We start from the raw sequence: 21,733 nt of genomic DNA, 5'->3' as shown, positions 1-21,733 counted from the left end.
GGAGGACACAGAGAGCCCGCGATGCAGGGGAGGACGCAGAGAGCCGCGGATGCAGGGGAGGACGCAGAGAGCCGCGGATGCAGGGGAGGACGCAGAGAGCCGCGGATGCAGGGGAGGACGCAGAGAGCCGCGGATGCAGGGGAGGACGCAGAGAGCCCGCGGATGCAGGGGAGGACGCTCTGAGACAAAGACCCAGAAGCCTGGCAGCTAATGCGGTGCGGGCACAGGACCCGTCCCGCCCTTACCTGCGTGTCCTGCAGCTGTGACTCCAGAGTGGAGAAGTCCTTGGTGAGCTTGCTGGACTTGCTGTCCGACTGGGTGAGAAGACCCGTCACATTGTCCAGCTCGACCTGCGCACGGATGGGAGACAAAGCCCCGTGAGCTCGACCACGACTGCTTGGGCCCCACCTCGGCTCTCTCGGCCATGCTGGACCTGAGTCACAGGCTGAACCCCAGAGGCCTCACAGATTGAGCCAGGTTGCAGAGACAGAGAGAGAGAGAGAGAGAGAGAGAGAGAGAGAGAGACAAGAGCGGGAGCCCTGGCGATGTGGGCCAGGACCCAGGAGGTCCAGCAGAGGCCTCACCTGCAGCTTGGAGACCTTGTCGGCCAGCTCCGTGCGCACGCGCTCCCCCTCGGTGAACTTGACCTGCAGCTCCTGAAGCTGGGCCTCCACCTTCTTGCGCTTGTGCTCGGAGTCCCCCTTGCCCTGAAGTAGCACCTTCACCTCGTTGGCCAGCTCCCCTCGCTCATTCTCCAGGGTCTGCTTGGCCTTCTCGAGGTTGGCTTTCACCTGGCAGTGGGGAGAAAAGCGAAGACGTGAAAGGGGGCACCTGTGACGTGAGGCTGGTCTTTCTAACATCATCGAAGATCCGGCGGGTCCAGACCCAGAATTGGCTGCCTTTGCAGCAAAAACGACACTGGGCAAGTCTGGGGGATGACGAGCTGGCAAGGATCCCAGACTCGGAAGGCTTGGGCCTGATGTGAACTCAGCACCCAGCTGGGGCCGGACACCCGGCACGTGGGCTCCCCCAGCTCTCACACCATCCCTGCCCGGCCTCCTGCACCAGCTTCAGGGAGCGTCCAAGGGCAAGATGCCATCATTGCAGATGTTAAGATTTTAGCTGTTATTATAGGATGATGGAAATTATAATTGTTCGTAGGTAGACTTCCAGAAAAGCCTCTTGAAAATTTGATGTTCAAAGTAACACAGTGATGTTCTTCCAAACAACATAAAAGCCGAGTTTACAGAATAAACACGACAATCCCAATCTAGTCCGTACCGAGCCGGTCACAGCATCACGGGCAAGGTCAAGGGTAAACCGGACCCAGCGTGAATGCAAAGTCACTTTGGGTGAAAACAGCTAAAGGACCAGGCAAGGCTTCAACCTGGCCAGAACCAGGTGGAAATTGAAGGTAGACAGGTAGACAAGGCAGGTTTCTGAAAATATTGTACAGGTTGCCGTGTGGAAGAGCCTCTGCCTTCTCGGGCTGCCACCAAGGGTGGCCGTGAGCTGGAGGCCACCGGATGCAGGACTGGCCTTGTTCAGGAACTGCCCGGCCACAGCCGAGAAACCATCTGGGGTCAACGTCCCCAGGGTTCTCCCACGAAGACTCCAACTGACCACCTGTTGGGGGTGTTCTAGAGAAGGGACGGGCTTCAGAAAAGGGGACCCCGATGGCCCTCTGAAACTCAGAGTCGCTCCAATTCCATGAAATCTTCTGGTCTGGCAGGTTGATGAACAAGGTAATAATGAGAATAAATGATTCTTGAACAACTTACCGAGCCCTTACTATCCAAGTGCCTCACATGTTACCGACTCCAACTCTCACATTAATTGTAGGAGACGGGCTATCATCAGCCTCCCTTACAGATGGGGAAACTGAGGCACAGAGGGACCTACATCCCCAAGTCACACAGCCACGAGGGGCTGGAGCCTAGACCCTGCAAGGGCCCCCTGACCGTGGGAGAGCCTCACGGAACCAGTCCTGGGGAGGCTCACGCACCCGCTTCGTCTGCTCCAGCTGTTCCGCCAGCTCCTCCACGGCCTGCGAGTGCTTCTGTCTCATCTCCTGGATCTGGGCCTCGTGGGTCTTTGCCTCCTCCTCGAGGGTCTTCTTCAGGATGTTCACTTCCTGTTCACGTTTGGACCTGGACAGAGAAACGCCCTCAGGAGGGAGGCCAGGGATCCAGGAGCGGTGCTGCCCTGGGGCTCTTCTGTGGCAGCAGAGAGCACCCGGCAAGGGGCACTGGCCACCCCAGGAAGCTTTCTGCCCGTTGGCCTCTCTCCATGGCCATGCATCCTACAGCCCAGGCTCACAGACACACTTTTTTTTTTTTTTTTAAATGTACTGTAGGCCTTTTAATGTAAGGAATTGGATTTTATTCTAAATACGAGGAGCCAGGAGTGAGTTATAAGCAGATTAATTAAATTAATTAATTTATTTATTTGGCCGCGGCATGCAGGATCTTCGCTTCCCAACAGGGATGGAACTCGTGCCCCCTGCAGTGGAAGCGCAGCGTCCTAACCACCGGACTGCAAGGGAATTCCCCACAGACACACTTTGTAGAGGCATCTGTAGCCTTTCAGCTTTAAAGCCCACCCTTGCCTCACCCCAACTCCAAGCCAAGTTCTTCTACTCTAGGGAGAAGCTGCTGAGGAACCATCAGCTTCCGAGCTCTCTGCTCCATGACAATAGGCCACTGTGTGTATGCAGAGACTTGGGGTCCACCCCTCCCAGGCCACAGCCTCCCCTTCCCTGCACCACCACCCCTATCCCTCAGCGACTGGGGCGGTCGGTCCCAAGACACACCTGAGCTCCTGCTGGGCAGCCGTGGAGTCCAGAGTGTCCTCCAACTCCGTTTTTAGAGCCTCCAGCTCCTCCCCGAGGTCCCGTTTCTGCTTCTCAGCTTTATTCCTAGCAGCACGCTCAGACTCCAGGTCTTCTTGGAGTTCGGAAATCTGAGATTCCAGCTCCCGGATCTTCTTTAGGGCCATGTTCTTCTGGGCGGCTTCTTCTTCCACTCTGCCAAAGAGAGCAACAACATCAGGATGAGGTCACTGTCACCTACGGAGAGCAGAGTCTGCAGAAAAGGCTTCAGAGAGGTGCAGCCAAAGCCACTTCTGGCAGTCATAATCATGGCCCTTAGGAGCTCTTCTCAGCGAAATCATCTGACGCATCCAGAAGACTGAGCGCTATTCCACTTTGAGAATTCAAAAACCTCACAGAAGAATCATTTCATTTTCCAAATTAAGATTCAGTCCTTTAAACATTAAAAAAGAATGAAATGTTAACTGAAAAAAAAAAGGAAATAAAATGCTACAGTCCATGATTACAGCAACTAAGTAGAAATACAAATGTGCTCCGACTTTGGGGGATAATGATGTGTCAGTGCACATTCATGAATTGTAACAAATGTATCACTCTTGCGGGGGAGGTTGCTAATGAGGGAGGCTGTTCACGTGGGGACTTGGGAATTCGCTGTAACTTCTGCTCAATTTTGTTATGAATCGAAATATGCCTGGAAAAATAAAATCTATTTTTTAAAAGCATGCCTGTAGCCATGAAATTTTAAAAAGGAAAGGAAAGAATTGCTATGATTGGATGACTAGGGTTGTGGATGAATTTTTGGGGGGATTACAAATGACAGAGAAGCCTCAGACTGCACTTTTAGTGAACAGAAAATGTTTTGTCATTAATTGGCTTCCAAGACAACAGTGGAGCGCGTGCCCGCAGTTCACTGGTGCACCGAGAGCCACAGCAGGGAGCACGCTGAGAGTGCGGGCACTGGCTGATGCTCTGGCCCTCACCTGGCCAGGGCAGCCTGGAGCTCCTCCTCTTTCTTGGCCAGCTGCATCTTGAGCTCAGCAATCTGAGCCTGCAGCTCGGCGATCTGGTCACTGAGGTCCGTGGAGTCTCCTTCTAGCTTCCGGCGGGTCTTCTCCAGCTCCTGACGCTGCTTCTCCTCTCTTCGCAGGCGCTCTGAGAAGGAAGAATGGAGAGATGCGAACAGACCCCTCAGTGGCTACAGATCTGTCTTTGTCTTCAAATCTCACATAAAATGCCAAATATTTGTTACAAAACATCCGTGCTGTTTAAATGATCATGATTCACACTCATACCCAACTCCTGGATGAAGGGAAAGAACGTCACCATAAGCTTCCAAGTCCTTGTCTCTCCAACCCCACCCACTGACCCTTCCCACCAAGGGAACTATTCCCCCAAAGTTCATGTTTACAGTTCCCTCGTTTCCCTTTGAGGCTCCACCATGTCTGCCTCCCTAAAAATTATAACATTTAGTCCTGCATGAATCTGAACTTACATTAGGGATCTGTCCTATATGAATTCTATGGAGACGGTACAGCGGGACCAGAGTCCAATGGGCTTTACGACTCCTGTTATGACGTCACCTAGGTGATGTCCTTAACTTTCTGTGCCTCATCTGAGTAGTAAGGCTATAAGACAAGCTACTTCCTTAGGCTGCTGGGAGGCTCAGATGCGTTGGTATCTGAAAGCACCTGGAGCCCTGCCTGCCCGTAGAGTGCGCAGTGAGGGCTGGCGACTCTTATTCCTCATCTTACCTTGGTCGCTCAACGTTAAAATCTTGAGATTTAGCAACGTAAGTGTCACTGTAATCGACCCATTTGGACTTCTGTCTGTGTGTTCCACCATGTGAACACACCACAACTTACCTGTCTATCCTACAGCTGATGGGCACTTGTAGGATGGGCACAGCCTACAGCTGTGTGCCCTCCTGAGCCACGATGCCGTGAGCATTCTTGCCCATGACTCCCAACGCACATGGACAAGAGGGATGGGTTGCAGGCAAAGCTTCAACCTCACTAGGCACTGGCAGACTGTTCTCCGAAACTGTCTACCAAGTTATACTCCCACTGGCAGCGTGTGTGTGTTCTGACTGTTCTACATCTTTGGCAACACTTGTTAGCGTCAAACTTTCACGTCTGCCAATCCAGCCGGCCTGCTGCCCCAAGACCTCCTGGATGATGGAGTCTTTCAGACTATTCCCAGGTGAAGAGATCTCTGTGTCAGGACGTCTCTTCCCCTTGATGGTCTGAACACCTTCACCCAGGAGGGGCCAAGAAACCAAGCTGGGAAAATTCTCCTAGCGACCAGCCCAGATGGTTTCAGCCCTACGTCCACTGGGCACTGACAACTGCCCTGCGCACCGGGCTGCCCCACGTCTCTCCAGAGGGAGCAGTGGTTTCTGGCTGGAGCGCAGAGCCCCCCCGGTGGTCTGGGCTCCCCTTGCCCCCGGTACCACTCCTCTCAAGGGGCAGGGGGACAAGGGGTCCCCAGACAGCACAGACCTGGGCTTGTGCCAACCTCCCAGCCACCACGGATCCCAGGGCACAGGGAGACGGAGGCATGGTTTGTCTCCCTGCCCCACGTGAAGCAACGGCCTCTCGCGATACCTGCCCGGCATCTTACAACACACACAGCATGTCCATGCACGTTATTCAGTTCATTCCTCACACTCACGCTTTTGCTGTGTCCCCTTAGAGGTAAGAGAAACTCAAGCTCATGGAGATTAATAGGTACAAGATGACACAGCTAGTAAGTGGCAGAGTCGCAGTGAAAGCTAGAAGCTCCTAGGAAGTCTCAGAAGCTTGGGAAACGCATGGTGCGCGACACGAGAGAAACGCCAGAGCTCAATTCTCAACACTCGTCACTTGGGGGAGCGTCCCTCCCAACCAGTGCCTGGAGGTCCAGACTCCACAGGGAGCGGGCGCTGACCCCCATATCTCGAGGGCAGCGGCCGGATACCACAGACCCCAGCCTCGCCCGCACAGAGCGAGCGGGAGACCCGGCCGGCACTCCAGCTCCTGGCAGCGAGGCCCAGGCTGGGCCCCCGAGCAGGGGACACTCGAGCGATCCCGAGTCCGACCATTGCTGCCGCCACCCCCTTACCCTCCAGGTCGGTGATCATCGCCTCGTGCTTGTTCTTGAGCTTGGCCAGGCTCTTAGATTTCTCCTCCTCTTCCGTGAGGTTGGTGGTGAACTCGGCTATTCTGTCTTCCAGCAGCTTCTTCTCCTGGGGGGCGAGGGTGGGTCAGAGCTTAAAGTCAGTTGAGCGCAGAACATGTCAGCTCTCCTCAAGGCACGGCTCACCCCGACACTGAGGACTGAATGGCGGGGCAGGGCCTTAAACACCTGGTCAAGTTCATTAGGATTTCCTGGATCAAAGGAGTCATTCGGAAAGGTCACTAGCTCCCCTGCAATAGCTGGGCCTGCGTCACCCCTTTCTGCTCAGGTGAGAAGAGCCGCCAGGTAACAGTGAGCGTCAGTGAGGGAATTCAGGGCAGGCGGGATGACGCCACCTCCTGCACGCCTTCGACCTCCCCCTTCCTCATCCCCCAAAGTGCCCCTGCCCTTCTCACTTTCTGCTCTGTGTGGCCACCAGTGGAGTCCTAATCCCACAGTGGCGGCCACACAGCCAGCGTAACTCCCCACATCACAGGGTCCCGGGCAGCCGCCCTGCCCTGTCAACCTGGCCACCCCCATCCTCTGGAGATGGAGGTCAGCATCCTGACCTTGTCCCTCCTTCTCCTCTAACTTGATTCCCAGCTGTTATCTGTCGCCAGGCGGACGCTGACAGGGACCCAGCCGCAGCCCCGAGCCTGGAGCCGCTGCCCCAGCCGCTCGCCCCCGTGCCCCGGCTGCCGGGCTGTCGCCCACCTTGGCCAGCTTGCAGTTCTGGTCCTCCAGGATGATCTGGCCCTCCTCCAGCTTCTTCAGCTTGGCCTCAGTGGTCACCTTCTCCAGCTGAAGCTTCTGCCGGGCGCTCTCCTCTTCCTCCAGCTGTTCCTCCAGTTCCTAACGGGAAGCCGGGGCGACGCCTGAGCAACTTGCATGCAGCCCAGCCCCCACGTGTGCGGTCATGTATTTAAAACCAGGGTGCGGGGACAAGAACCCCAGTCCAATCGCGGGGTCACGTGTTCCGAGGGGCCTCGTCCAGCAAGCATCCGCTCTCCGCTCCTCAGACCAGCCAGAGCCAGGACGGAGAAGGGGAATTAAATTGGCTTCGACGCTCTGTGGGGCAGCGCTAACAGGCATCTGACATGTCAGAAATAACCACCCAGGGAATTCCCAGGTGCTCCAGTGGTTAAGACTCCGAGCTCTCACTGCTGATGGGCCCGGGTTCAATCCCCGGTCAGGGAACTAAGATCCCACAAGCCGCGCAGCATGGCCGTAAAAAAAAAAAAAAAAAAAAAAAAAGCCCCAAAGAGAACACGTCTCCAAGGCTGCCCCCAGGACAAAGGCTGTCCTCCCATGGCACTCGTGGCACCCCTGCTCCCCACGCAGCCCACCCCCCGCCCCATGCCTGGGGTCCGGCCCTGCCCCTCCTCTGGGCACCTGGATGTTCTGCTGCATCTTCCTCTTCTCAGCCTGCAGGTGCTGGCAGCGGTCTTCCTCCTCCTCCACCCTGGCCTCCAGGTCATGGCAGATCTCTTCGAGCTCCTGCTTCTTGGCGGTCAGGCGGGCCCGGAGCTCCTCGGCCTCGGCACACAGTTCCGTTTCTGCCTGGAGCTGCTCCTGCAGCTGCAACTTCTCAGCCATGAGCTGCGAGAACACGTGGGAAATGTGAGCTCTTACGGCCGCCTCGGGCCACTTGTACCCACAGGAGAACTGGTCTCCAGTGCAGGCTCCTGCAGGGAGAACCCTGCTGACGAGAGCAGCTCCCATCTCAGGACGCTTAAGCTGCCCCGCATGTTTAAACATCACCCCACCGTCCCTCACCACCGCTCCGTGAGCTGTACGTCAAGATCCCGAGGAAACAGGCTCAGAGAGGGGCTGGGCCTTGAACCCAACACTCATGAGCCTCCCATCCCATGGAGTAGCCTTCCTACATCACGAAACCCCGAACAGGGTCTGCAGAGAAATTAACCAGGCATGCCTCGCCTACTGGTGGCCAGCAGGTGGCAGCACTGCCTGGGCAGAGCCTGCAGACACCCACCTGGGACTGGAGGGTCTCCATCTCTGAGAGCCTGCTCTCAGCCGCCAGCTGCTTCTCCCGCACCTTCACCAGCTCCTCCTCCTTGGCCATCATCTCCTCCTCCTGCCGGCTCACCTGCAGCAGCGGCTTGACCTAGGAGAGGAGATTGAGGAGGAAACGTGCTCAGGGGAAGATGCCTGTCCAGGCTGAGAGCCGTGGCGCCTTCCCCTCACCTGTGGAAGCGCAAGCTCATGAGAGTGAGGGGCAGGTAGGACGCAGGGCAGAGGAGGTGCAAATGGGTACAATCTTTCTGGAAATCAACTTGGTACTGCGTGACATAGGCCTCTGACCCACTAACTACGTTTCGGGGAAACTACCCCTATGTGTACGTGAAGATGTTCAGGACAGCGTTGTTTATAACAGTGAAAATTTCAGAGAGATAAACATCCACTGCTGGAAAAATAGTCAGATAAATTATGAAACAGCTCTAGGGAACAGTATGCTGACTTTTAAAAAATGATGCTCATGAAGGAATTTTAGATGCAAAATGCAAAGTACATGACTGTTTATACAAGTCAAAGCTCAGCTACGTAAGAACGTTTGTGGTTTACACAGCAGAGATTTACTGGGAGTGAAAAAAAAATTTTTTAAAAGCAGACTAAACATGGAAACATCTATTCAATATTGACGTTGGCACAAGGATGAAGGGATTATAGGTGAATTTTTATTTTCTTGTTTACCCTTGTGGTTAGTCTAACTTTTCGCAATTACCACAGATTACTTATCATAAACAAAAGCAGCCTGAACAACTTTACTAATTAACGAATTTTTTGTAAAGGCTAGGGAGGACCCATCCAGCGGGCGCAGATTCTGACCTGCCCGTGGTTTCTGGGTGGGCAGCTCTGTCTCCACGTGGAGCCGTGGTGGGCGGGCTGGGCCCTGACATCCCAGGAGCCGCCCTAGCCCAGCCCGATAGCACAGTGGCCGTCCACGCCGGACACGTGCCCCGGCTCACACCCCTCTAGACCCCATGGGCAGGATCATCCAGGGCTCCTGTGCTGGGCACAGGGACGCAAAGGCAAAGTACCAGCCCCAGGGCCTGAGCCCTTCAGGAGGCCAGCGTGAGGCCTGCTCGTCCCCCGTGTCACGCGGAGGCCCTTCCAGACCCACCTTGGTGAAGAGCCGCCACCACTGCCAGTTGCGCAGCTTGAGGTAGGCGGCACAGTTCCTCTGCAGGACTTTCATGGCCGTCAGCTGCTGCTGCCTCTTGGCGAAGGCCCTGTGGGGCGAGGGTCACAGTCAGCCCTCCAGGTGAGGGACGGCACACCTCCCTCCCGACAGTCCTGACCTCACTTGTGGAGGCTTTTCCGGAGGGACCGACCCCTGCCGGGGGCACCACGAAACAGACGTGGCGGGAAGGAGGTCGGCTTCGGGTAGAATCCTGTGGGTGACCTCACAGAGGGTGCCTGGGGCCGAGGTCACCACAGATCCGAGTAAAGTGTGAGCCCTGGTCATCAAGTCCGTCTATCGACCGCAGCTCCCCACCCTGGTACCACCCACGATCTTGTGGCTTTGGTTTAGAGGGAGAACGTCCGCAGCTGATGACCTACACAGGTCCATTTGTCCAAACTCCACAAACTCATGCTGCGTTCCCCAGCGCTCAGATCTCAGGCTGGAACAGACACCCCTGAGCACAGACACGGAGGGCTCAGGGGACAGATGTGCAGCTGCCCCACCCACCTTCCCGCAGCAAGTCAGCCCCTGACCCCCACAGGAGCTGCTCGGGACTCAAGGCTGGCCTCCTCCTCTGGGAGCACGGCGTCCTCTGGGGACAGCCAGCTCTGGGTGTCATCCTTACGTGAGGGACACAGGAAGGAATAGCGGTGGTAGGAGCTTTCGTGACGAGCAAATCCAAGCGCAGTCACCCCTCCCACCAGCTCACTTTAAACCTCAGGCAGAAATCCAGGAAGTAGGGGGGCAGGGAAGGCCACGGGGGCCTCCCGGGGCGACACCTGACTGGCACTAGGGCGCCCAGGCCACCGCTTCCTCAGTGTCCTCCGCTACAGGAGAGCTGGGAGGGCCCGAGCGCGGGGCAGGCTGGGTGGGGTGGGCGTCCCAGGACTCACTTTCTGGCCAGGTAGCCCCTGCAGCAGGCCTGGAAGCCGATGATGACGTCCGTGATCTTCAGGTCCCGTTCCTCCTCCAGGTGAGCCAGCACGCCGGCCCGGAAGAAGACCTTGCTCTGGCCGATGCGGTACAGGTTGCTGTCGAGCTCCAAGGCTTTGATCTAGACGGAGGCGAGTTGGCCACTTACCCCTTGCCACCCCTGCGGAGCCCTGGAGCAAGGCCAAGGACGGGGGAGGGGCCTGGAGCCTGGGTCAGGCCTGCTCTGTGGGCAGCCTTCTCCTGGTGCAGGGAAAGCGCGGCCGGGGGCACGCTGGGGAGCAGGCAGGTGGGGGCCGGCATGGGGCAGGTAACGAGTCAGACTTGCAGAGAAGCACAGAATCTCGGCCCTGAAGGGACCCTGGAGGTCTCCTCTTCCTTCTCTGTGCCGCCCCGCACACTGCAGTCACGCTCTACAAATGCCCAGTCAAGTCTCCCTCCAAGCAGAGGTGGCCAAGCATCATTGTTTGGTCCAAGCCCAGCAGAGACTCCAGCTCAGGCCAGGATCAAATACTAACTAGATGACCCTAGGCCTTGACCTCCGTGAGCCCATATTTCCTCAGCTGTAAAATGGGAATAACGGTTTCTTTAATTAAAAGAAAAGTTAACAGACAAAGCAAATAATAGCACCTCCTTTCTAGGAGAGCCGTGGGAGTCAAACAAGAGAACGCACAGAAAGCACCAAGGGTCAAGCATGTGACCAGTGCCGAACGGGCTTCAGCCGTCATTACCATTACCGGGCTGTTCTGGTACAGGAACCAGGCTCTTTTACTAAGCCCACGGGCAAGGGTCTGTCTGTCCAACTGTCTGCCTGGGAGAGAAGAGATTTAGAACAAGCTCCAAGAGGCAGAGCCTTGAATAGGGTAAGTGGGATCTGGGGGCCTTGGTGTCGACGAACGACCCGGCAGAGGCCCTGTGAAGAGGGAAGCCCAGGGCAGGTGGAGCCACTGAGGGCATCCCCCGGCCACGCGCCCCACCTCCCTCCCGGCATGAAGAGCCCAAGCTGCCCATCTTCCCTGAAGGGCTGGACGGAGGGGACCTGCTTATGCCAGAAGTGGGGACACCCCTCACTGGCCAGCAGCTAACTCAGTCTCCGGAGAAACAGCGGCCCAGACATGAGCTGGAAGCACACCCTTCTTCCTTCACGCCTCCTCTCTGCCAGGTGACAAGCATCGGAGAGCAGGGAGCTGTGTCTTCTCCCTCCTTTTCTAGCCGCCATCTCCCTGTCCCTTAATGTGCTGCTTTGCACAGAGCAGGTGTTGAATTTTTCTTCCCTCTTCTCTTTCCTCCCCCACCCCCAAGCCCGGCCTATCCTCTGCTGACTCTTTGGAAAGAACGCGAAGTAAAGCAAGCAGGAGGTGGTGGCTACTGACTCTGGACACGTCAGGCCCAGCGGGACGCCTGCCTGCAAAGCAGAAAAACGACTGAGTGGGTACAGCCTCAGCGCGGCCACTGGGTCACCACAGGGCCTTCATTCGCTATGCAGAACCCAGTGCCCACGGCCCGTCAGGCACTGGTTCAGAGCTGGGGGAAAGAGAGGAAAGGTCCAGAAACTCAGACACCGGCAGCTTTGGGCTGGTCGTGGCGCCCTGGTGGCAAGCTGCCCCGCCGACCACACTGCACGTGAAGACCGGAGGAGACGTGCGCAAGAAAGAACCAGAACGTGCCCAAAAGGAAGAGGCCGTCTCACACCACAGCCTTGCCACGCCGCGCTCTGGCCTCCTCCCTCCCACCTGGCTCCCACACGCTGTCCCGATCCCACCAAGGGCTAAGGGGGCTGCCGCTCAGGGCACCTGGCAGAGTCAGAACTGGCTTGTTGGAGGAACAAGAGAGCACGGTGCCAATGGATGCAAAGGATCCTGTCCAATCACAGGGGCGCTGACCACACGGATGCCCAGCAGGCCACAGGCCACCCAACACAGGAGGCGGGGCCAGCAGCTCGACTCACCATGAGCACACACGCTTGCTTCCCATCCATGAAGCCCTTAGGAATGGAATTTGGTGTCAGGATCTCGTATCTGAGGAAGAGAAGGACAGCCAGGCCAGGTTAGCCCTCGCTTGGATTCCACGTGGCCTGGAACATACGTGAGATTAGGGTCGTCCCTGGGGTGTAGCGGATGTAGAATTCTTTCCACAGAGTCTCCTAAGGAAAGGGGGCATTCGGTGGACCCCGCCCTGCTCTTTCCTTAGGCTAAATGGCACGAGGAAGGCCTGGTGCTTTCCAGAAAGCGAATGGAAACTCATGTCGGGCTGTTTCATTCACTCAAGGGTGAGTTTTGCAGTGGGCTTACTAACTGCTAATCACCCAGCATCCGCGTCTGTAACCCCAGAAGACCACGCCCACCTCTTCACTGAGACGCTGCAGGGAACCACCAATCAACGGGGTGGTCCAAGAAATTAAACCCAGGGCTGCATCAAGACGGCAACTGGCGCTAAACACAGTCATTAAGCAAAGAAGCCGGTGTCACTACTGTCCCCCTCTGCACACACAGCAGACTTCCATTTCCATCAAGTTCCTTTAACACCCAAGGGTCCGGCTGATCCTCCTTTAATTTCTTTTCAGAGCTCCTCTAACTGTAGCAAACAGCGCCAGGCTCCCAAAGTGACTAGGAGTGAAAGCCAATGAGATAACTTTTGGTTCAGAAACAAAACAGAGAAAGCCCTCCTCCCGCAGACGGTGGCACGGAGAACCGTGTGAGGAGCCGGCCGGAACTCAGCACCATGTGGACGAGGAAACGGCTCCCCTACCGGAGGCCCCTGCTGGGATGCAGCCGGCCCTGGGCCCTGCTCACCTCTGCCGGAACTCCTGGAAGACCACGCGGTTGGGGAAGCCCTGGCGGCAGATTCGGATGCCCTCGAGAACCCCGTTGCAGCGCAGCTGGTCCAGCACCAGATGGGGGTCCAGCTTGCCAGCCTAGGGAGGAAAATACACGCACCTGCTCTTACTTCTGTGCCCAGGAACTGATGGAGAGAGGGGCAGCCCCCTCTGCATGAAACAGGGCAAAAGCCCCCAAGGGAGTTGGGAGTCACTGCCGCCCACAGGTTTTGACAGCCCAGTTAATTACGTGATCCAGGTCCGGGAGAGGCAGAAACACAGGCTACGAAGGCAGCTTAGCCCCTAAGGGTGCCTGAGCCACCCCGCCGGGGAACTTAACCGAGGCCACTGTGTGCGGCGGGGGACAGAGCTTCTGCACAGGGAGACAGACAAGAGTGGAGTGGCCCGCATGTGTGCCCGCCCGCACCTTCTTCTCGTGGTTGGGGATGATGCAGCGGACGAAGTTGGGGTTGGTGTTCCTCAGCGTGGCCATGAGCTTGACCAGCTGCTCCTTGTACAGCTGTCCCACCGTGCGGAACATGCCCTTGCGTGTCTTGAAGGCCCCTGGCAGCGCCGTCTCCGACATGCCGGCCACCTGGTCCAGGCCGATGATGCGGTCCACTGCAGAGAGCACGCAGAAGCACTTGAGTACCCGGCGGTCCAGGTGAGGGCGGAGGGGTGGGAAAGACAGACAGACAATCTGGACAGAAAGAGAGGAGACTACGGAACAGCAGACTGTTTCTACTTGGAGTCTACACAGCAGGCTAAAGTCATCTCCAAATGTTGAGCGAAGGTGGCCTTGTGAGCAAGGAGCAGAAAGCAGGAAGCACTCTTTGGAGAGGGTGCAGAGCCACTGAGGGGAGCAGCGCACCTGTGAAGGCTAACTCCACATCCACGGCGCTCATCTCAGCCACCCTGGAAAGCTCCTAACCCAGAGACACGACAGAGCTAACACTGGGAGATTAGGATTGACGTTTATACGCTACCATGTGTAAAACAGGTAGCTAGTGGGAACCTGGAAGCACAGGAAGTTCAGCTCAGTGCTCTGTGACGACCTAGATGGGGGGGATGTGTGTGTGTTGAGGGGGGAGGATGGGGGTGGGAGGGAGGACATATAGGTGTACATATAGCTAATTCACTTCATTGTACAGCAGAAACTAACACAACATTGTAAAGCAATTATACTCCAAAACAAAACAAAACAAAACAGAATCCCCTTTCACACTAGCTGCGATTCAGATAAGTTGATAGGAGCTGTGTAGCCTTTCGGTGAGTGTCGTGATGGCTGGTAAATAACAACCCTTTGCTATGAGAATAACTGTAAAAAGAAAACAGACCTAATAACGCATTTTGGAGCGGCGAGCCAAGCTCGTCCACTTGCCTGGCTCCGAGGAGGTGTTCAACTTGACTTACAGGAACCCTGTAGTCCTCGGATCCCAGATGAAATGAAAAACTCAGCACCCTGAATTCACGTTGACCTTTACCCGAGAGCACTGGGCTAGGAGTCAGAAGGCAGGAGCGCTAAAGCTACTCTGCCGTCGCCTGCAGGACTCTGGACGAGCCCCTCTCTGTCTGCAGCGGCCCCACGCAGGACTCTACATCAGGGACCTAGCGCAGCAGGAATGGTGTCGGAGCAGAGAGTTCCAGACAACCACTTCTGCCAGTGACGACCCCTTCTCCCTCTCGTCTCCCCTGGTCTCCAAGCTCAGGGGTCTTTATCATCTAAGCCCACCCTCCAAGGAAGAAGCCCTCATCACCATGGCTCCCACCCAGAACAATGAAATGAACTGCTTCCTCCCAGGCGGAAACAAAACAACGAACAAACGCAACCTAAGTGGCCGGCAATTTGAGGCCAGTCTTAAGCAAGAGCCAATGTTAAATTTGAAAGCTTCCATCGCTGGCTACAAAAGTTAAGAATTCTGTGACAAAGTCGGTTTCCTATTCCTCTGCGGCCAGATCTCTTATTTTTTTGAAGGCAACACAAAGGACTGTTGCTCAAGAGGGAAGCTGGGAGTGAGGATGGACCCGATGAACCCTCTCAATTAAAACGGGAGGCATCTGGACCTCATGCAGCCACCGCAGGGCCCCTCTGGCCACCAAAGGTGTCCTGGGAGTGGGTGGCTTGTGACGGCCACTCAGGTTGCCCAGCGTGAGGTCAAACACGCCCCGTAACAACTCGCCGTTTCATGTAAGTGTGCCCTGCCCCCGGAAGGCCTGGCCCGGGAGGAGCAGGTGACTGCTGCGTACACACACAGGTGCACGCACGCACAGACACACGAACGTGTAGCAGCAGTGCGCACAGCACCTCGTGCTGAGACACGGCAGCCATGCAATCAATGAGATGCCGCCTTCACGAGCGGGAGTTCTGAAGGGGATATAGATTGTAAAATGATTTTTTTTTCCTTTTAAGATCTAACAAGAAGTGTCAATACCAAAACACAGCCCTGATGTGCCTGGTTTTGCACTGGAGGCCTGGAGGCGATGGGGAGGGGGAAGGGGCCTCCCCACAAGCCCGGGGCCGAGACCAGGGAAGGGGCACAGTCAGGCAGCAGCAGCCACGGCAGAGAACGCTGAGCAGAAGCGCTCGTCACGCAGCCCTGGGTGCACCACACACGGACGGACGCCGCACCGGGCAGCCAGTCACCTGGTTCTAGGAGGAGGAGGGTAGGAAAGCGCTGATAGAAATGGGCTCTCTGGGTGCTCTGCGTCTCTGCAACAGAGAGGTTAAAGCAACACCCAGGCAGAAGGGAGGAGAGACCAGCAGAGACAAGGAAAAGAACGACTCCCGGAGCTACCAGCTACCGGGGAGAGGCAGGGAGGCAGTAAGGAGTGGGACGGGAACCTGGGCGCCGGGCCGTCACGCGACCCCCCGCGCTAGAAAGGGCTTGTCTGTGGCCGCGGAGCCCAGGGAAGCCTCTGCCCAAGAGCAAGTGGCTGCGCAGCATGTTCAAGGATGCTCGGGGCTCGAGGACAGGGTGACCGTAAGGGTCGGAGGAGCCCAGGCTCCCGGGTGCTAAGAGGTCCACGTCCTGGGCTCGGCCCGCTGCCGTGGAGGGAAGAGGCCCAGCCGGGGGCACCGGGAGGCGGGGTGAGGGCCAAGGGCGTACCATCCTTCCACAGCTCCGAGACGAACTTGTCGGAGGACTGGTGCAGCAGCGTGGCGATGTTGTCGTTCAGCGGGTCCATATTCTTCATCAGCCACTCGTCAGCTTTGTAATCCACCTGCAAGACGGGACCCCAGGTCACGGGCTGCTTGGGGGACTTCGGCGCGCGCAGCCTCTCCGATGACCAGCCGACCCCACAGGCGGAAACATTAAAAACTGTGAACCCTCGGCCCGGCATCTGCATCCCCAAGGAGGAAATGATGAGTGGCCAGGGCGGAGGCCTCCATGGGGTGTTCTCTGCGGAATCACGCAGAAAGCAAAAAATTTAAGCCACGCGAACCCCAAGCAAACAGTTATAGTTACACCACGGAATGTTCTGTTTTTAATTTTTTTAAGGTAACGTGAACATAAAGAAAAAATCCTGAAAGGACGTTAACCAAAATGTGGTAATATTTCTTTTTAGTAACAGGCAAGTAAGTTTTACTTTTTCTTTGTCATTTCAGGATACCCAGGTTTTCCTGGATATGCATTATTCTTATCTTTTTTTCTGTTTTAATTAATTTATTTTAGTTTTGGCTGAGTTGGGTCTTTGTTGCTGCGCGCGGGCTTTCTCTAGTTGCGGCGCACCAGCTTCTCATTGCGGTGGCTTCTCTTGTTGCGGGGCACGGGCTCTAGGCACGCGGGCTTCAGTAGTTGCAGCACGTGGGCTCAGTAGTTGTGGCTCCCGGGCTCAGTAGTTGTGGCGCACGGGCTTAGCTGCTCCGCAGCATGTGGGATATTCCCAGACCAGGGCTCGAACCCGTGTTCCCTGCATTGGCAGGCGGATTCTTAACCACTGTGCCACCAGGGAAGCCCCCTATTCTTATCTTTTTTGAAATATGTCCTTAATAACAAGAGTGGTACAACATTATGTATTCTAACAATACAAACAGAGCGGGAAGCTGCTGCAACTCCCGCCCTAAACCACACAGCAGTAACCGCCGCTCTCAGCCTGTGGTCCCCTCCTGGCCCCTTTCGACAGGTTTCCGCACACGCACTGCTATTGATGACAAGGTACAGGATGGTGGCTTCTTTCTCCCTAGGGGCAGAGTTACCTCCTGGGAGGTGACAAACCCTGGAGCTGAGTGTCTCGGCCATCTGTCCCCCGGGCACAGGCAGCATCCTTGTCCTTTTAGCTGCTGTGGTGCAGCCCAGGCGAGGATGCACACGTCAGTTTCACCGTTCAGGCCCCTCGGGGGCTTTTGCGTGTACCCAGTTTCCGCATCACAGACAACAGTGCAACAAAAGCCCTGCTACATTTCTAACAGGGGTGGAAGTGGAAATGGGGCTTTAGGCGCCATTACCTTAGGTAACGAGAAAACAGAGGTTTTTTAAACAGGGAGTTTGTGGGAATTCCCTGGTGGTCCACTGGTTAGGACTCGGCACTTTCGCTGCTGCGGGCCCGGGTTCGATCCCTGGTTGGTGAATTAAGATCCTGCAAGCCGCACGGCACAGCCCCCCAAAATAAATAAATCTCATCACACACCCGAGTGTAACCAATAGTTAGATACTCCATGCAAGCAACACAGTTTGCTGAGAAAACCCAGCTTTAGTCTAAGCACGGACCTCTGCAGACTCGGGACATCCCTGTTCAGTTAGGTTCAAGCCCCAGGAACAAGTCAGCTGGAGGATGTGTTCCAGCTGGTATGAAGGCAGCTCTGCCACTTACTGGCCGGTGGCCTTGGCAACAAAGCCATCCTCTGTGGGTGTGTCTCACCCAGAGGACTGTGCCACCCCCACGTGGCAGATGTTCTGGGATGTCTGGAGACATTTCTGGTTTGGCAAGTAGGGAGGGTGCTGCTACCTCTGGTGGGGAGAAGCCAGAGACGCTGCTAAACATCCTACATCACACAGGACGGGCCCCGACCACAGACTGACCCGGCCCCCGAGTGGGCAGTGTGGAGGCGGAGAGGCCCTGCCCCAGAGCACCGACCGCCGACTCTGGGCTCACAAGCACCTTTAATCCCTGTTACCCAGTTCCGTGGTGGTCACCCCCACTTTCCATGTGACTCAACCAAGGCTCAGAGAAGTGAGGGAACCAGCCCAAAGTCACACAGGGGCAGAGCTCTAACACAGACTCCACGGCCTGCGCCGTTAGCACAAATCTCATTTCCGCGCCTGGAAAATGCACCTAATGATAACACACAACAGGACACCAGCCTGAGCACCTCACAGGATTGCTGCAAGCTTCTAACAAAACGGAACACGTGATGGTGCTTGGCGAGGCGGGGGAGTCCCGTGAATGCTGAAGGCACCAGGCACATTATCGGACGAGTCACGGGACAAGGACACTGCGCCCCGCCCCACACCTCGGGGCTCCCGGTCTTAGAATCGCCTCTAAGTCTCCTACGCAGGTCCGGCCGACACCTTCCTGTGCGTGTGCGCCTCACCTTGCCAGCGTAGTGGATGATGCAGAAATCCGCTTTGTCCTTCAGCTGCTTGGGCTTCTGGAACTTGGGGTGGGTGCCCTGCTCCTGCACCACCTTCTCCACGAAACTCTTGTCCGTGGCTTTGGGAAACCAGCACTCCTCGTCCAGCAGGGCCAGGATGCCTGGGGGGCCTGCCTGGAGGAAGCACAGAGTCGCACGGGTGAACTCGACCTGGAAACCCACCCATTCCTGCCCTCGTAAGAAGCCCAAGCCCAGAATCTCTCCAGAAGGTAGGCAGTGCTTCCCCGCAGGGAGGAAAAAAAAACAGAAGAAGAAGAAGAAGAAGAAGAGGAAGAAGAAGCAGCACTGCCGAAAGCACTCAATTTAAGAGCTCTAGCTCAAAAGAAACTGCTGGGGTCTAGGCTACAGCTGCATCAGAAGGGTTCTCCAATGACTGCACAGGAAATCCCTCGGCGGGCTTGATGGGCCAAGCAGACCCCCGGCCCACGTCCAGAGGCTGCCCACAGCAGATGCCCCGTTCCCTGAGTCCCTCCGCATCCCCTCCCCCGCCCTCCATATCCACACAGCTACATGGTGACAGGTGACACTTAGGACAAGCCCCCCGAGGAGAAGGAAGCACCCCAGAGGCCCCAAAGCCTTCCGTACACTGAGTTTATAGAACAAGAGAGCAGGCTCGGACATCGTGGGGACTGGCTGACAGGCCTGGGAGCCACATGGGTTCTTGTTTGTTAGAAAATGCAACTGATGAAAAAAAAACTCATCGCAAAAGCAAATCGTTTCATGTCAGAATTCTGGGTAGTTCCAGCCCCAGAAGGGCAGAGCGAAGAGGGCGGAGGTGAAGCCCCCCTCCCAGGTGTGGCTCTTACTGGCTTCTCGATGAGGTCGATGCAGGGCTGCAGGTCGAGGCCGAAGTCGATGAAGTTCCACTCGATGCCCTCGCGCTGGTACTCCTCCTGCTCCAGGATGAACATGGTGTGGTTGAAGAGCTGCTGCAGCTTCTCGTTGGTGTAGTTGATGCACAGCTGCTCGAAGGAGTTCAGCTGCAAGAGGGAGACAGGGTCACGGACGTGCCACCCTCCCGCTACACGGCCTGCAAGTCCCTTGGCAAGGACCTCCTGGGGCCCACGGACCTCGCCAGCAGCCTGGTGAAGTCCCTTATCTCGGGATAAAGTTTTTAAACGCATAAAATAGATTCTAAAAGAAAGAAGTTATGCTGAAATGTAATTATCAAAATATTGTGACAGGAATACACGGTGCTCCTTCATTAAAAGGCACGAGCCACGGGCTTAACAACTTCCGGAATTTTGAAGGAGACGAACGTAACTGATATTATATCTCTTCAATGACTGCTGTGACGTGAAAACGTCTGATTGCTAGTGGTGACACATCCAACCACTCTTAATGCAACTGAGGTCTGCACACTCTGTTCAAGCCACAATTCAAAACACTGCATCATTTCAAGGAAAAGTTAGTGAAAATAAAGAGGTGATTTTTTTCCCCCACCCACGTTCATGGTTCCTCTGAAATCTGCCATGGACCCCAGGATAAGAACCTCTGCTGATCTACTTTATCAGTTTTTCCTACCTGATGTCTTTATGGGCAGGGACCATATCTTGTCACAACGCTCATAATATTTGAGAATACATAAACAATGAATCAACAGAAAGCCCCTGTCCATGAGGCCTCCTGGAACCCCATCCAGAAGGTATCATTCTTGCCAGCATTTCTGGTTGGCAAAGGGCATCTTTTCTTTTTTTTTTTAAGTTTTGAATTTTATTTTATTTTATTTGTACAGCAGGTTCTTATTAGTTATCCACTTTATACATATTAGTGTATATATGTCAATCCCAATCTCCCAATTCACCCCACAGGGCATCTTGTTTAAGCTAAAAATACACCCAACCGGTGTCTTGTGTCTCCACACAAGCAAGGAGGTGGCCAGCTCGCATTGCTGTGGGGCTACGGGAGAAAGGACCCCAGTCCCAGGAGAAGGCAGCCCAGAGGCTCAGGAGGCGGGAGGGGGCAAAAGGGAGAAGCTCACATCGAAGATCTCGAAGCCGGCGATGTCCAGGATCCCGATGAATGAGGCGCCCTGCCTCTTGGTCTTGTCCAGAGCCTTGTTGATGCGCAGGACCAGCCAGCGGAACATGCGCTCGTAGGTGGCCTTGGCCAAGGCCTCAATGGCAAAGTCAGCCTGGTGGGGGGGACACCCGGGGGGTCGGGGAGTCAGATACAGGAAACCTTTAGGTCCTCATTCCCTCTGCCCCAATAATGTCCCCTGTGGGCCGCCCCCCCCACCAAGAGAAACAGCCCTAAGGATGGAAAAAAAGCTTCATGCACAAACACGTTCACTGTGGTGGTGTCTACAATGAAGGAAGCTGCAGTAACCTAAATATCCAACAATACAGGCAGAGTGAACTTAGACATCTGCAAAGACCTTTTTAAAATAAACGGAGACGAACTGAAGTATCTACAGAAGAAATGACAAGATGTCCGAGATTTGCTTCAAGTTACACAGTTAGGGGTGCAGGGCGACCAGATGAACCAGGAACCAAGCTTGGCCTTGAGTCAGTGACTCCTGAAGACGCCTGTGTGATGGGCACATGGGCTCCCTGCGCTGTTCTCCACTTTACTGTGCAAATGTTCAAGAAGTTCCGTAATGAAAAGCCAAGGTGACAACTACGTTTAAAAAGGAAAAAAAGGGGGCTTCCCTGGTGGCACAGTGGTTACGAATCCGCCTGCCAATGCAGGGGACACGGGTTTGAGCCCTGGTCCGGGAAGATCCTATACACCACGGAGCAACTAAGCCTGTGCGCCACAACTACTGAGCCTGTGCTCTACGGCCCGTGAGCCACAACTACTGAAGCCCGCGTAGCTAGAGCCAGTGCTCTGCAACAAGAGAAGCCACCGCAATGAGAAGCCCGCGCACGCAACGAAGAGCGGCCCCCGCTCGCCGCATCTAGAGAAAGCCCGCGCACAGCAATGAAGACCCAATGCAGCCAAAAAATAAATAAATAAGTAAATTAAAAAAAAAAAAGAGTAGTTTAAAAAAAAAGAAAGAAGGAAAAGGCCTTGCAGGAAGGAAAAAGCTGCCCAGTAAGCATCACTGGGTAGGACTGGGGCAATTTTTTTCCATCTCTAGACTTCTTTGATTTTTCTGAATCTTAAGTGTTCACGTAGTATTTTCATAATGAAAAAATTAAGCTGCTTTAATTATCAGGGAAATGAACAGTTGGTCATAATCATGCCCGCTGCCTTCTGAAAACA

At 55.5% G+C, this 21,733-nt stretch overlaps 1 protein-coding gene across 1 annotated transcript in view; it reads right to left on the bottom strand.

Annotated features, from left to right (window-relative positions):
* Positions 1-21,733, bottom strand: part of MYH9 (myosin heavy chain 9) — a 92,666-nt gene that overhangs the window by 10,789 nt on the left and 60,144 nt on the right. The window contains exons 12-29 of the mRNA XM_079937549.1: positions 20,508-20,660; positions 19,333-19,506; positions 18,467-18,640; positions 16,041-16,155; positions 13,361-13,554; positions 12,911-13,032; positions 12,067-12,136; positions 10,082-10,242; positions 9,126-9,234; positions 7,977-8,108; positions 7,376-7,582; positions 6,698-6,835; positions 5,930-6,053; positions 3,811-3,982; positions 2,813-3,025; positions 2,006-2,150; positions 585-791; positions 246-350 (exon numbers count right to left, since the gene is read on the bottom strand). Of these exons, the coding sequence (XP_079793675.1) occupies positions 246-350; positions 585-791; positions 2,006-2,150; positions 2,813-3,025; positions 3,811-3,982; positions 5,930-6,053; positions 6,698-6,835; positions 7,376-7,582; positions 7,977-8,108; positions 9,126-9,234; positions 10,082-10,242; positions 12,067-12,136; positions 12,911-13,032; positions 13,361-13,554; positions 16,041-16,155; positions 18,467-18,640; positions 19,333-19,506; positions 20,508-20,660 (2,715 nt within the window). The remainder of the gene's footprint in view (positions 1-245; positions 351-584; positions 792-2,005; positions 2,151-2,812; positions 3,026-3,810; positions 3,983-5,929; positions 6,054-6,697; positions 6,836-7,375; positions 7,583-7,976; positions 8,109-9,125; positions 9,235-10,081; positions 10,243-12,066; positions 12,137-12,910; positions 13,033-13,360; positions 13,555-16,040; positions 16,156-18,466; positions 18,641-19,332; positions 19,507-20,507; positions 20,661-21,733) is intronic.

The sequence above is a fragment of the Stenella coeruleoalba genome (genome assembly GCF_951394435.1).
Source record: "Stenella coeruleoalba genome assembly, chromosome: 11".
NCBI lineage: Eukaryota > Metazoa > Chordata > Mammalia > Artiodactyla > Delphinidae > Stenella > Stenella coeruleoalba.
Note: the sequence above shows the minus strand (reverse complement) of the source record. Positions and strands in the feature narration are given on the sequence as shown.